General features: G+C 51.1%; 1 protein-coding gene across 1 annotated transcript in view; it reads right to left on the bottom strand.

Moving 5' to 3' along the window:
* Nucleotides 1-2,515: 2,515 nt before the first annotated feature.
* The window catches only part of JAG1 (jagged canonical Notch ligand 1), a 34,155-nt gene continuing 22,146 nt past the window's right edge, over nucleotides 2,516-14,524 (bottom strand). Inside the window, exons 9-26 of the mRNA XM_028113014.2 lie at nucleotides 13,574-13,687; nucleotides 12,853-12,966; nucleotides 12,388-12,434; nucleotides 11,870-12,043; nucleotides 11,282-11,432; nucleotides 10,285-10,449; nucleotides 9,704-9,817; nucleotides 9,051-9,164; nucleotides 8,827-8,940; nucleotides 8,547-8,663; nucleotides 8,022-8,049; nucleotides 7,464-7,549; nucleotides 6,235-6,348; nucleotides 5,511-5,620; nucleotides 5,169-5,402; nucleotides 4,843-4,974; nucleotides 4,504-4,654; nucleotides 2,516-3,699 (exon numbers count right to left, since the gene is read on the bottom strand). Coding sequence (XP_027968815.1) covers nucleotides 3,242-3,699; nucleotides 4,504-4,654; nucleotides 4,843-4,974; nucleotides 5,169-5,402; nucleotides 5,511-5,620; nucleotides 6,235-6,348; nucleotides 7,464-7,549; nucleotides 8,022-8,049; nucleotides 8,547-8,663; nucleotides 8,827-8,940; nucleotides 9,051-9,164; nucleotides 9,704-9,817; nucleotides 10,285-10,449; nucleotides 11,282-11,432; nucleotides 11,870-12,043; nucleotides 12,388-12,434; nucleotides 12,853-12,966; nucleotides 13,574-13,687 — 2,537 coding nt within the window. The 3' untranslated portion in view covers nucleotides 2,516-3,241. The remainder of the gene's footprint in view (nucleotides 3,700-4,503; nucleotides 4,655-4,842; nucleotides 4,975-5,168; nucleotides 5,403-5,510; nucleotides 5,621-6,234; nucleotides 6,349-7,463; nucleotides 7,550-8,021; nucleotides 8,050-8,546; nucleotides 8,664-8,826; nucleotides 8,941-9,050; nucleotides 9,165-9,703; nucleotides 9,818-10,284; nucleotides 10,450-11,281; nucleotides 11,433-11,869; nucleotides 12,044-12,387; nucleotides 12,435-12,852; nucleotides 12,967-13,573; nucleotides 13,688-14,524) is intronic.

The raw sequence follows: 14,524 nt of genomic DNA, 5'->3' as shown, positions 1-14,524 counted from the left end.
TTCCAGGGTTTGCTTAAAGAGGGCCCAGGACATTGATGGGGAATAGGAAAGGTATGGAGTCCCTTCTTTTCCACCTCGTCCCTGAGATAACCAGGGCTTCCTTGCCTGATTACCTCTACCTGGAGAAGGGGAAAAACTGCCCTTTACAATTCAGGGCCTGGCTTTGAGCCATGCCCAGAGGAACCTGATCTCTGCCTTCTCACTACTGAGAAGTCTTCTTAAAACAACAAATGTGAATCTCAAGATCACTTCCCTCCTGGAATAAAGAATTGCAGAGGCTCATTAAACTTTTTTTTCTCTTGGCACAAAAGCACTTGGCAACTACCCAAGGAATTCTGGGGTCCTGAAGAATCCAAGTTCACAAACCACCGGAGCAAGATATTGCTTCAGAAGGGTGTTTGAGTTGAGCACTGCTAAATCGGACGGTGCCCTGGCTCACTGGGTCTGTACCGGAACACTTCTCCCTGTCACCCCACCTTGCAGAAACCAGCTGTCCACCGGCAGAGATTAGGGAAAGTACTGCTATACCAGAGCAGGGAGATGTCGTGGGAACCCAGACTCGCCAGTGTCCAGGTCCTCCGGGCTGCCTTCCCAACAAGCCCAAACGGACTGCTCTGGATTCTGACTCCTCAGTGCTCTGCTCATGCACAGGAAGCTAGGGATATTTTTAAAGCCCATTGCCCCTTCTTAAACAGACGCCCATCAGAGAACATAGTTCCTAGCCTGGTAGAAGAAAACTCCCAAGGAAGAAAAAAAACCTATGCAAACCAGAGGTGGGCAGATGGCCCGACTGTGCAGCGCTGGGGGACAGTTCCAGGGAAGGTAAGCTTTGGCTTGCTCATCAACAGGGAACTCCTGGCAGCTTCACACAGCTGCTGGAAGCCATCCATGTGCCCGTCCCCGTGGCTCATCCCTGGCTACAGAGGTGCTAGAGGCAAAGCTTCCCCAACCCCACCTGTGATGTGGGGGCAGGGCCGTTTTGGCCTCTGGCACAAGCAGTCGGAGGGAGAACCACAGTTCTCCTGTCCTAAACAGGTGCTGATGTGTGGCCTCTGGAACCTCCTCAGAGGCCGGCTACCTGGCACCCACAGCTGCAATGGTGAGGCCACCCAAACACGGACTCCCTGGGCACAAGGTGATGAGTAGATGGCTCTAACCCCAGAAGCTTCTACCTACCACCTCCTGTGCAGCGAGGAAAACCACTCTGGAGGTGGAAGCGTGCACAGAAGCCACAAGGGTGTGGTCCAGAATGATGGCAGAACATTAATATTAATCCAAGTAGCCGGGGGGGGGGGGCTGGGGGGGGAGATTGAAAGGACCGAATCTCCCTCTTCCTCCCCCAACACCAATTCCAAGCTTTTTAAAAACCCTTTTAGTGTGGTGGGCATTTCCCGTGAGTGCTCACAAACAATTCACCTCCACACTACAGGCCATTAATCCAGTGGTGTTTATTCAAGCAGTATTCACACTTGCTGTTGAATAACAAGGGAATCAATGCCCCCAAGATGGGGCTCTCTCACAGCTCTGGCTTCACAGCAGCCCATGGTTTTTTGAGAACTTCAGCTGAATTTTGTGGCTGAAAAGGCTTTCAGGTTTTCTTCCTTGCCCCTGTCAGGCGAGGCCTATTTAGCACACCCCGCTTACCAGAACAGACTCGGCGGGGTGGCAAAGAGCAAGACAGAGCCAAGCAAAACTACATAAGCTCAGAAGAGGCCACACTGTTCCGTCTTTCATACAAAAAATTTAATAAATAGTACTTTTCAAAATTTATTGCCAGGAACAACACATCAAAGATGCATTTTTATGTTCATAACACTAATAGGACAATACAAAGTATCTTCACGGTCTCAATGGTGAACCAACAAAATTAACTGTTTTATAAGCCTTTTTGATCTTCAACTTTGTAATAGCATTTTGATTTCCTCATTTAAGGCAGGCAGTGTACTCTATGGCAAATCTAAACAGTGATCTTACTGGACATTTTAAGGTTCAAGTATTCAACTAGCTTATAAGAATACCCCCTAAATGCAGTAGACAACAAAAAAAATCAAATCTACAAGTGGTTCAGTATTACATACGAATGGTGAAAAGAAATCAGAATTTACAAAATAAGATTGTGTGAAGTTGGAAGCACACCAATTCGGTATTTTTAATGATATTCAACCACTCACATTTTGGCTACGTAAAGTCGAAGCTCAAACTTGTTACCTTAAACTGCTGTGTAGCCGATCACCTGCCTCTTTTCAAGTCTAAAGCAGACAAAAAAAAAAAAAAAAGGAACCTGCTGTTCTAGACTAATTTTCAAACTGCCTTAGTCAGTCCTTAAAACGTGTTTTAAAGTGATGCTATAGAAGGTGTTTTAAACATCTGACGTCGTACAAAAAAAAGTTCCACCAGTATTCCAGGCACTGAAGCCCATCCTATTGTTTTAAACTATTTTCAAACACCTTAATTTTGGCTTATAGGCAACACGTAGTAAGAAAATAAGTTCAAAAAAAAAAGCCATACACTTACAATGCTATCAAAAACCTTCAACTCTAAACACGTACATATAAATAAAAAGGAATGATGTTTTAAGGCTCTTGATTATTAAGTTAATAAATCAAATATACACAGTGATTAATAAAAAAGAATTATTTACATAACTATACAAAATTCTACTTTTGACACATTTTTCCTCTTTAAATTCTTCATTTTACCAGCAACTGCTGACATCAAAGTCCCCCCTCCCCCAACAACAAAATACAATAAAAAAAATAAATAATAAACTCATTTGTGATAGTTGCTGTGGTTCTGAGCTGCAAAGGCACTTTCAAATACAGAACTACTTGTACGTCATCATAAAACCAATATACACAAACAACTCAAGAGTCAATAAATATAAATAAAAACTATGATCCTAAGACTGCATCACCATCGGGACATCTGGCAGAAGTTGGGAGCTCAAGGCCCAGGGGTCGGGCGACCTCCGGGGAGCCTGGTCCGAGAGCTGGCGGCTGTGGGGGGACGTGTGCCGGGGCACTTTGGACTGGTTTTTTGCATAGCTGTGAGATGCAGCATTTGATTTCCCAGCCAACCACAGAAACTACCATTGCCAGTGTAAGCCAGCTTGTCAGAACTTAAATGAACACAGGGTTCTAAGTCAGCGACAGCCTCCGCCTGGACTAGGATACAACAGCTGGAGAACTACAAGCCCCAGCACCCTCAGACTCTACCTAGCGGCGGCAGCGCCCGCTGTCTGCTATACGATGTACTCCATCCGGTTTAAGCTCTGGGCACTTTCCAGGTCTCTGTTGTCCTGTTTGTTTGTCCAGTTTGGGTGTTTGGCTGGCGTGCCGTTGGGGGGCTTCTCCTCTCGGTCTACCAGCGTGTACGCCGGCTGTTTGGCAAACCGGGCTTTCTGCTGGTGCTTGTCCATGTCATCCTCCTCTACCTCAGAGTTGTGTGTCCTGATTTTTGACATTTTGGAGTTTTTGTTCTCATAATCCTTGATGGGGACCGTGTTGGCCCCGTGCTTCTCGATGGGGTTTTTGATCTGGTTCAGCTGCTCCCGCACGTTGTTGGTGGTGTTGTCCTCGGAGGCCGAGTGAGCGTGGCTGCCGGGCTTCCGCCGCTTCCGCACACACCAGTAGAAGGCCGTCACCAGGCAACAGATCCAAGCCACAGTTAAGACGGAGCTCAGCAGAGGAACCAGGAAATCTGTAAGGCGGGCACGAAACCAATTAACTCTCCAAAAAAAAAAAAAAAAAAAAAGCCATCACACGAACAAAAGAATACCAGCAGTGGTGTGCTCCTGCCCGTAATTCCTAAAAGGGGTGCCATGGGGACCAGTCCCTTTTCACAACCCCATATTGTCACTTCACAGCTTGATAAGTACAGAACCAGGGCCCTTGGGGACCCTGACACCTCTGTCCCCAGAGACCAGGCGCAGCAGCCGCTCCTCAAGGCTCCTGGCTCCTCGGGCAGCAGCTCATTCGAGGATCTGGTTTTCAGCATTACAGGCGACCCGATCTGAGCATGCATAGCTCAAATGTCCCATATTCTTGCCTAGCTAGAACAACGGTGGTCAAAAGGGGAGTGTGGATGTCCTGCAGGGCCATCGGGCTGCCTATCCAACCTGTGTCTCCCGGTGCTTAGGCCGGGCTGTCCCACAACACCGGAATGCCACAGCAGGATTTGCCTGGCCATGAGCTCAAGGTGCAGCAATGCTCTGCCCTAGGGCTTTGCAGTGGACCTAGAGACAGTGCATGTTCTACAGGGATGCCAGCTTCTGAGAGCACAGCTTGGCACCAGGGAAAAAAGGTACCTCTACCCATCATCATAGGACCTTGCACATGGCAGCTGGCCCTTTTTTTTCACCAGTTAAATGGTGGGGCAGCTGGAGAGGGGGGAGGGCGGGGGTGGTCCTCAAGAGGGGAAACTGTCAGCTAATGCCCCACCTGTTAGATGGAGCCGAGATCGGATAGTTCTCCCTCAAGGGGACTGTCCCCACCTGCCACCTACCCGTTCTGTTCTTCAGAGGCCGCCTTTGCACTCGCACTTCGGCCACGGCAGCGATAAGCGAGCTATTCCCATCACGTTTACTAACGAGATCTATGATTTTGTCGGTGATCTCCTTGATAGGGTTTCCATCATCCCGTATGTCTTCGGCAGACTGGAAAAAGGAGAACGGTCAGATGCAGGGGCCGGGCGACACTCTCCACAGTAGCTGTTACTGAAAGTTACTGAACGCATGTGCCAAGCTTGGTTTCAGCGTCCTCACTCTATTTGGATAGTGGCTAACTGAAGTTTGTGAACCACCCAGCAATCATGTAATGGAGTGTGACTGGGCCTCATACTTACAATGGCCACGTGTATTTCATTGTTCGCAGAAGGGGAAGGCTCACAAGCTATGTAGATTGAATATTCGGCAGAAACATTCTTTAAAATGTTCAAATTCCTCAATTCACTGCAAATATGCTCCGTGGTGAGACCCTAGAATCACATTTAAAAACCATACATGTAAGATACTGGAAGAAGTAAGGGGGAGGGGGGGAAGGCTGATGTTTCCTTGGAAGTTAGGAACTTAAGCTAAGGAGAACAAGATCCTAGCTGGGGATGCTCCTGCTTTGGAACAAGCAGACACACATCGCCATTCATTCCAAACTAAAAAAGATGTTGTTCCATACCGGTGACATCATCTCCTTGTTGAAGGTGAACGTGATGTTGGCACAATTCTCCTGGTAGTAGGGGTCAGAGGTACACTTGGTCTTCATGGGCTGGAGACTGGAAGACCGACACTCGCCCACACCCGTGCAGGGGCGGACGAAGCACTGGGTATCCAGGATCGGGATGCAGCTCTGCCCGCTGGGGCACTCGCTGTGCCCTTTGTGGAGCAGGCAAGGTCGAGGGCCACACCATACCTGGAGAGGGAGAGGGGGAGGGAGAGGGGGATGGAGCACACAGCTCAGGAGAAGCACCTGGCAGCAACTCCAGAAAGCAGGTGAGCCGCGGAGGCCCTCCCGCTGTACCTTGGAGCAGGCGATCCTTCCATTCAAGCACCGGCAGGTGTTGCAGTCATCGTCCCACTTGGCCCCGTCCGGTATCACACTCCCCATAGTGATACAAGGTCTCCCTGAAACTGAAAGGTAGGATGCCTGAGTGGAAGGGGTTTCCTTTTCTATAGACCACTCTCTCTTCACCCCCTCTGGGAGTTAGGGAAGGATTATACCTCTGCCCTGTGCCATGGGACAACAGGTCTCCTTCCCTCACCTGCTGCCTTTGCACATGGCCACATGACCACCTGGCTGGGCCAGTGCAGCCTTTGGGGAGGTGATGTGAGCAGAGTCTCTCACAGTTGGGCTTGGCCTCTTGCAAGCCTGCCATTTGCCAGATACGGCTGCTGGTCCAGGGAGAGTGAGGAAGCACACAGAACAGACCAGAGCCCAGCCTGCAGCACATTCTCACTCTGCCTGCCCTGCATGCCCACAAGCAAGACAAATCAATGCCTGCTCTAAGCCATGTTTTGGGATGGTCTGTCACACAGCAACACTGCCCAAGAGTTGGACTGAAAACCGCTTCCCTCTTTGTAGGGGACCCCTTCAATTTCCCCAGTCCCCGTGGCCCCCTCTGCATATCCCCTCCATGTTCTCTCCCTTAGCACAGTGCCCACTCAGGATCAAAGGGTAACTGTAGTGACTGTAGTGCCTGCTCACCCCACAAGACCCATTAGCAGCTGCAGCCTAACCCACATACCTTCCTGGCACTTGGCACCGCTGTGCCCTGGGGGACAGATGCACCGGTAGCCATTAATCTCATCCACACAGGTTGCCCCAAAGGCACATGGGGAAGACTGGCATTCATTGATGTCTAGGGAAAATGGAGATCAAGTTTAGGCTCCGGTGGGAAGCAATGATGTTTTTTCTAAGTTTTTACTTACCTCATATAAGCCAGAAAAGCATACAAACGGTAAGCATAAGCTTGATGAATTATGTAACCAGCACCCAAATAAAGGTACCGATCAGTACCCCAAAAACCCCTAGTCACTGCCCCCACCAATCATCATTAGCCTGACTTTTGAGCAGCTGAGAGTCAGTTCAGGAGGCAGCAATATTTGATTAAATAGGCTCCTTTTTATCAGATAGTACAACTTAGAACAAGGGCTGGCAAAGTTCTTGGGTCAAATATTTTAACCTTTGCGGGCCATGTGGGCTTTGTCATGACTACGGAACTCTTTGTAGCATGAAAGCAGCTTTAGACAGTACATAAAGGAGTAGCTGAGTGCCAATAAAACTTTATTTACAAAAAGAGGCAGTGGGCCAAGGCAACAGCTTGCCAACACAATTTAGAAACATGGAATAGACCAAATCTACCCCAACTTAGTGCTGAAGACCAGTCAGTCCCAGACCTAGGGATCTCAAGCACTAGTAAAATTTCAAATAACTTGGGGATGAGAACAACAACAAATACAGCTATCACTTACCCCCCCAAACTAAAGGGCATATAAAAAAAAAAAAGTAGGAAAAGGCTCACAATAAAGACTTTAAGCACCCTGAAAAACGATATTGCATGTCTCCTGTTTTAATCATTTCACCAAGGCCTGATCAAACCTTTGGAAACCACAACCCATCCTATCCACTGCCGTTAGCTGTTTTCTGTGGCTAATGTCCACTTGCCCATAATTCCAGGGCAGTCATGGGGAAAAGCATGGTTTCCTTGGGGCCTCAGAATTAGATTAATCATCCAATTCTGTGGCTGGTACTCCCTCCCCTAGAAGAGGGCTGGCTGTGCCACCGGGGGAAGGACCAGCAGGTACCTGGGAGGTTCCAGCCAGGGCTGTTTTCAGCCCAGCTGAAAACGGGGTGGGAGGTTATGTGCCTCTCAGGCCTAAAGGGATCAGTGACCTTAACCATTTTCAAGATGAAAAAGTGTCAGAGTTGGGGGAGAGAACACCACTGGCGAAACCAAATCGGGCTGATCCTTACTTATTCTGCAATCAGGTCCAGCAAAGCCGGGGGCACACTCACACCGGTACCAGTTGTCCCCATCCACGCACGTGCCACTGTTGTAACTAAGAAGAAAGCAAAGACTGTTATTGACCTCCCAATCCACGGATCCATGACTCCACAACTCCACCAGCCAGTTCACCACAGGGAGCCATGCCAGTTACGTTCGATGGCTCTCACCCCGGCTGCAATCCCCATTGCCTGGGGAGCTTTAAAAATAATGGTGCCCGGGTCCCACCCCCAGAGTGTCTCAATCACAGGTCTCCATTGCAGTCCAGGCACTGGGACTTCTAAAAGCTCCTCCAGTGATCCTCGTGCACAGCCCAGGTGGAGAATCACAGCTTGCAATGGAGACACAGCCGGCTAATTAAAGTGTGGTCCACAGACCAGCATCACCTGGGCGCTTGTTCGGCAGGCAGGATCTGCAGCCCCACCCAGACCTCCTGTAGCAGAACCTGTGTTCTAGAAAAGATCCCTGGGAGATGCCCACGCAAGCTGCGGCCAACAAGGGCTGGCTTCAAAGGTAGTCATGCTTACCAGGGATGAGGACTGCAGTCATTGGTATCTGCAAAGTAAAAAGACAACTTAATACAATGAGGCCTTCACCAGGCAAAGCAGTTTTAACCCGAAGTAGAAACCCCCCTTATTCCCCTAATACCCATACGATAGAGCTGTAGTTTATACGAGCAAAAGGCGCTGAAGGCTCTGTTCAATTGGAACCAGGCCCGCACCACCCGTTTGTTCCCTGTGCCGTGGGACACTACACAGGAAGAGGCCCCGCTCAGGGCGGGCAGGGGCTGTGAGAATGGAAGGAGACAGGCTGCTGGTCAGACCCACGCTGGGAACCGAGACACCATCTGTCTCCACTTATCTCCTCGGCGACTTTCTCATGCCCAGGTCAGGGCTGCAGTCCATCAAGTGCGTTAGAACAGACCCAGGTGATGCAGAAGCAGACATCAAACAGCTCTGCTTCTGGTTTCCATCGCCAGTCCCTGAGGCTGTCAGGCTGTGCTCCTGCAGCCCCCACAGAGTTCAAGGCGCGTGGGGCAGGGGGACACTCACTCTGAGTACAGATGGGCCCTTCCCAGCCTTCTTTGCAGACACACGTGAAGGAGTCCCCATTGATCACACAGGTGGCCCCGTTATGGCAAGGGTTGGGCAGGCAGCTACTGTTTCGGGCTACAAGACAAGAACAGACAGGACCACCCTCCCTGAGGATCCAAGGACAGTTCGGGGAGCCGAGGACAGTTCGGGGAGCCAAGAACCAGACCCACCACGACAACAGTCCTAGGTGTTGAGATGGCCATGCCCACACCCAACCCCGCATGGGGCAGAAAGCTACCTATGTTGCAGGTCGTCCCTTCCCAGCCTCCAGGACACATGCACTTGAAAGCGTCCCCTTCATCAGAGCAGGTGCCACCGTTGTTGCACGTGGCTTCGTCACACTGGCTGTCACCTGGAGGAGGGGGACCTCTGTGTGAGCCCCTGGCCAGCCCCCCTCACAGGAGACAGAGGGTGGGGGGGGCCCGTGGAGGGGGGGGGTCCTCCCAGCCAGCTACCACTTACGCGAGTGGCAGGTCTTTCCTTTCCACCCGTTTTTACAGTCACAGTAAAAGTCATTGACAAGGTCACGACACGAGCCCCCGTTGTGGCAAGGATTCTGGCTGCAGTCATTAATATCTAGGATCAAAGAGGAGATGCCCAGCTCAAGAAGCTTCCGGAACTGTTCACGGCATGTAAGAGCCACACCCTTCCTAAGGCCACCTCCACCCCACGGTCCAAGACCAGCTGAGCAATCCCAGGACTTCAACCCCTTCAGTCTTCAGGAGTAAAGGAACCCTCAACCGGGTTATTTGTGACACCCCAAGGTGGCAGGACAGGGACAGGCCTCTGGCTCTCCCATGGAAGTTAACGTCAGGACAGGCACAAATTGCGATCACAACAAAAAGAGGACTACTTTCTCTGCACGCAGGGCTCTTTATCCTAATTACAGCCTGCTGCCACAGCTCCTGGGCAGAAGCTCCTCCCCCTGGCTGTCCTCGGCATTCGCACGTACTAACAGGACGCAGGCACTGCCGTCCCGTGCCAAGAACGGTTGGGGTCTCACGGTCTCATTCCCATAAAAAAAAAGACAAGCCTCCCATGAGGATTCTCTCCCCGCACCCCCCCCCCCCGCCAGCATCCCAGAGCTGTCTGGCCCAGAAAGAGCACACACTCACTGGTTTCACAGTAGGCCCCCTCCCAGCCGTCACTACAGATGCACTTGTAGGAGTTGACCCCATCGATGCAGGTGCCGCCATTTTTACAGGGGTTGCTCTCACAGTCGTTAATATCTGCGAAATGAAGACACAAAAGCTGGTGAATAAAGGACACCCAATGCCATAGCCAGGCACTGGTCCCAAGGCCACCTCCTGAGAAAATGAGGGGCCAGGGGGCACCTCAACACTCTCCGTTAGGACCCTTTCTCAAATTCAACAGGCAGCTTATCAGGCAGAAGCCTCCAGAGGATGCCTTGTCTGTTTTATTTAATGCCTTGTAGGCTAAGCTACTTGGTGGGAGTGGGGAAAAAAAACTCCTACAGAAAAGCAGGACCACCCAAACTAGTAAGATTCCAGAACATAAGCGTGCCGAAGGGTCAAAGTGTCAGTGATCTCGTAACTTAACACAATTCGGTCTCAGGTCCGAGCTGCAATGGTAAGCCTTCACTGGTCTCTGACTGAAATGACTCAAGCTCAGACGAGCTGGGCAGAGGCGGGGGGGAGGGGTGCACCCAGCCCCATTCCCCGAAGAGGGGTCTTACTTTCATGGCAGTACGTTCCAGTGAAGCCTTTGTTACAGTCACAGGTGAATTTGCCTCCCGACTGACTCTTGCACTTCCCGTGGGGACCACAGACGTTCGAGGAAATATACCGCACCCCCTCGGGCGTGTCGTTGGAAGCCATGGCCACTGTGCAGCTGTCAATCACTAGAAGACAGACGCGGGATCAGATCACGGCCACGGACCCCTAAGACACGGCATTCCTAAGCCAAGGACCTATGCCAAGCTTGCTTTCCTGGAGACAGGCACCCTTTGGCTAAGGAAGGTAAGAAATCAAGAGGCACCTCGGGGGCCAAGACTCAGACAGTGGGCCACATCACACTGTGACAGGCCAAGCTGAGACTCCAGGCAGACAGAAGTTTTCTTTTTTTCCAGGCATTTTCCCCCTGGGTGGCTAAGAAGCCTGCGTGTCTGTGGGCCCCTCTCCTCCTCCCTGTGACATCTCAGTCGGCAGAAGCTTGCTAAAGGAAGCAGGACCAGCTATACTCTCTACGTAATCAGACTTAAGCAGGCGGGAAGGCGGGAAGGACACAGAACCTGTAAAGCCACGTCACCTAACAACATCCATGAGACACGTGTGGCTCTTTGATTTAAATGAATTGAAATTAAGTCAAGTCACCCTTTCTCGTCGTACCAGTCACACTGAATGCTTCTGTGGCTACCATACCCGACAGCGCAGAGAGCAGACATTTCCACGGCTGCAGAAGGTTCTGGCAGCACTGCTCTGAGGAATGTCTCAGTGGTGCACATCAGCCCACCCCAGATGAGGCATGCTCTCCCCCAGGCTATGTGTGGACATGGTTCTCCCACCAGCGGGCCTGAAGAGATGGCTTCCACATGCTCTGGCTTCCCTCAGCGGTCAGGTTAGGGGCCTTCAGTCTCACCCACACGGCTTCTGAGAATATCGAGGGGGCAGTGGCACCTGGGGCAAGAGGAAGGCGCCTTGGAGGCCAGCCTGAACGGCAGGTCGGGGAGATACCTTCACAGGGGGTCGTGCGGCAGTGGTCTTTAAGGTGGGAGCAGTTCTTGCCCTCGTAGTCCTCGGGACACTTGCAGAAATAGTCACTGGCACGGTTGTAGCACTGGGCGCCATTCTGGCAGGGGTTGGGCTCGCAGTAATCTATGTCCAGCTGCAAGGAGCAGGGAAGGGGGAAAGGAAACAGAGGTGTGACTCGAACTGCTCTGGGGGCAGGAGACACTGGAATTGGACCCCTTCACCTCCTGCCATCAGGAGAACACCCTACATAATACACAGTTACGTCCTAGAGACCGTCCAGGGACACATGGGCAAAACAGGGCAGAGCGGGAGACGCTCGGAGTCGGGGGCACAGAGTCAAATCTACAGGCTGCTGACACTATGAGGAAAACCACTCCTTGCTGTCCTTCCACCTGCATTCACCTAGCAGCAGTCCCTGGTCCCTGGATGTTAACAGACTTTCATGGTGACTCCACAGAGTCAGGAGGGGACGGGGGTGGGGGGAGGGAGGGGGAGGTGGGGGGCCAGAGAAGGGGGAAGAGGGGGCTCTGCTGTAGAAACCTGGCCTTTGGACGTTCTAGCACCGCTCACCTGACAGAGGTTTCCAGAGAAACCAGTGGGACACAGACACTGGAATCTGTTGATTTCATTCTGACAGTGACCCCCATTCAAACAGGGGTTGCTGGCGCATTCATCGATGTCCCTCTCACAGTGATCGCCTGCATAGCCAGGTGGACAGATACAGCGATAACCGTTAACCAAATCCTGCAAGAGGGGAAGGAAGGGGGGAGAAACACATGCTTTTGTCTCTGCGCTCCACGAACACAGGGCTGCGACAGTCCAGCAGGACTGCCGGGGTTCCGCTGATCCACTGAAATCGCTCAGTGCCCAGCCTCTCGAGAAATGTGTGAGAGGAATTCCCAAGTGCATGCCTCTGGGATGGCTCCCAGGAGGCTGGGGGGCGGTTCACAGGAGCCCAAGTGAAACTTCCAGAGAATCACTTTCCACCTGCATTTTTTTAATCTCAGAGGGACAGAGCCCTCCCAGGGTCGCATACACAGATTCATGTCAATCAGTAAGGTTTTCATTTTAAGCCAAGATTTACATACCCGACAGGAGGCGTCATTCTGACACTGGCCAAGGCAGTCATTAATATCTGAAAAATAAACAAGTCATCATATTAAAGAGGCAATTTACCTTGAAATTGGGCTTAATTGAAAAGCGTTCTCCACTCAGGACAGATAAAAGCCTCAAATCAGATTTCCTGTGTGCTTCCCCTGACATAAGGTTATTACACTGGGTGGGACCCCTCCCTCATCCCACCAGACTGAGCGAGTGAAATTTCACAACATTGTTTTAGCCACCTTATCAGTATATGGCTGTTTTACCAGCTAATGAGCCTGATAAAGTGCCATGTTTTCATTTCTGCACCGATCACTCCCTCTCCAAAAACACTGCCTCTCTAAGGTTTTCCTTTTACCACTCAAGTCTTCGAGCTGGAGCTGAAGTACGGGCTGAGAAAACCTTCAATACCCAAGTTCCACAAAAATCAAAATCGAAACAAAGGTACTCACTTATGTCACAATTCTGACCCGTCCAGCCCGGGAGGCAATCACAGTAGTAGCTCGCAATCAGATTCTTACAGGATTTGGCATTTACGCAAGGTTTGGCCTCGCATTCATTTGCATCTGAAAGAAAATGTGGAGGGGCAGTGAGAAATGGAAATTTACCCCCACTTCCCACACACCCCTCCCCCCCCCCAAAATACCCTATCGATAGTTTCTCTGAACCAGGAGACATTTTAATAACCTAGCTAAATCACAGATACTAGGTTCCCACTACTTTGAACAGCTGATCCCTCTCCCTAGCCACTAGCCAATAAGGAATGCTAATTGATAACTTTCCGGCTGCTGGTTAACAACTGGCCCCCAACAGGAGAGCAGAAAGCCACCAGGCATTGCTGTGCGAAACTCGGTGCAGCCTAGTTGCTGGGATTTAAATGTGGCAGGAAGAATGCAGACAGCTCATTCCTCATGAGACCATCCCCGTTTGGAACCCAGCTGAACACTCCTCGGACAGACGATTGACATGGTTCAAGGAATCCCACGACTTTCCCACAGGGCCTAAAAGAGCTAGGCCATTTGTATTCGAGTTCTCTCTCCCAGGCCCGCTGGACTCTTGACAATAAATTACTTTTTAGTAGGATGGTGTGCAAACTCACACCACTAGCCACATGCTCATCTTCCCTAACAGCTCGGATCATCAAAGCCAACCTCGGTGCAGGAATTTCCTTACCTAACTGGCACGTTTTGCCAGTCCACTGGGGTGGGCACACGCACTTGAATCCATTAACCAAGTCCTGGCAGGTGCCCCCGTGGGAACAGTTATTTGGAGAACAGTCATCAATGTCTGTTGGACAAAAGGGAAAAGGGCTGGCAATTTAATCTCTGTCCGTTTGACAATTAGATAATTTAATGCCAACCCTCACATGAGGGGCCTTCACTTAAGGGCCAGACACCTGCTGTAAGTGACTGCTCTGACGATAAGGCCTGATTTTAGCTTTAAATCCTCCACTGCCCCAGTTCATTTAATCCCCGACCTAAGCAGCAGGGAAAGCCAGCTGGATCCCCAGAGCATCGACCCACTGGTAACATGGGACATCTTGCTCTGCCTACTCTATTTTTTAAAAGAAAAGTTTCCGCATGGCTCAGGAGTAGCTAAAGAGGTAAGGAAAAATAAGTCTTCTTTACTGGTAGAAAACTTCATCTCATTTGCTCACGGTTTTCCCCAAATTACATAGCTGAGGTCCCCACCCCCGCACGGGACTAGAGTGGCCTCTTCATTCATCTGCTGCCCACTTACAAAGGATCAGGCTCTCTCTGTGAATCTGCTCGTGGGTTCTTCACAACCGTAGGGGATGGCAATTGCTCCTGCCCCATCTAAACAGGGCCCGGGGAGGTAAAGACCAGTCCCCCAAGAGGCAGGCAGGGCGACAGTACCAGCCCTGGTGCCCCGACCCCGGAACCCACATTCTTCACCAGGCATGCTGCTCTCAGGGTGCTGCCGACAGTGGTCCCCAGGCCCGGCTGCACCTCAGAAGCCCAGGTGCTTGTTACAGAATGTGTACTCCCCAATCCCGAAGGGAGCCTGTGGGGACCCCACATCTGCACTGTCCAGCACCCCGGTGGTTCTGACGTGCAGCCAGGCCTCGCAGCCATGACAACTCCCTAGCCTAGGTCCCTCTTT

This window comes from Eumetopias jubatus, unplaced genomic scaffold (genome assembly GCF_037043125.1).
Source record: "Eumetopias jubatus isolate StellerSeaLion01/CBP00866 unplaced genomic scaffold, mEumJub1_p1.0 scaffold_9, whole genome shotgun sequence".
NCBI lineage: Eukaryota > Metazoa > Chordata > Mammalia > Carnivora > Otariidae > Eumetopias > Eumetopias jubatus.
Note: the sequence above shows the minus strand (reverse complement) of the source record. Positions and strands in the feature narration are given on the sequence as shown.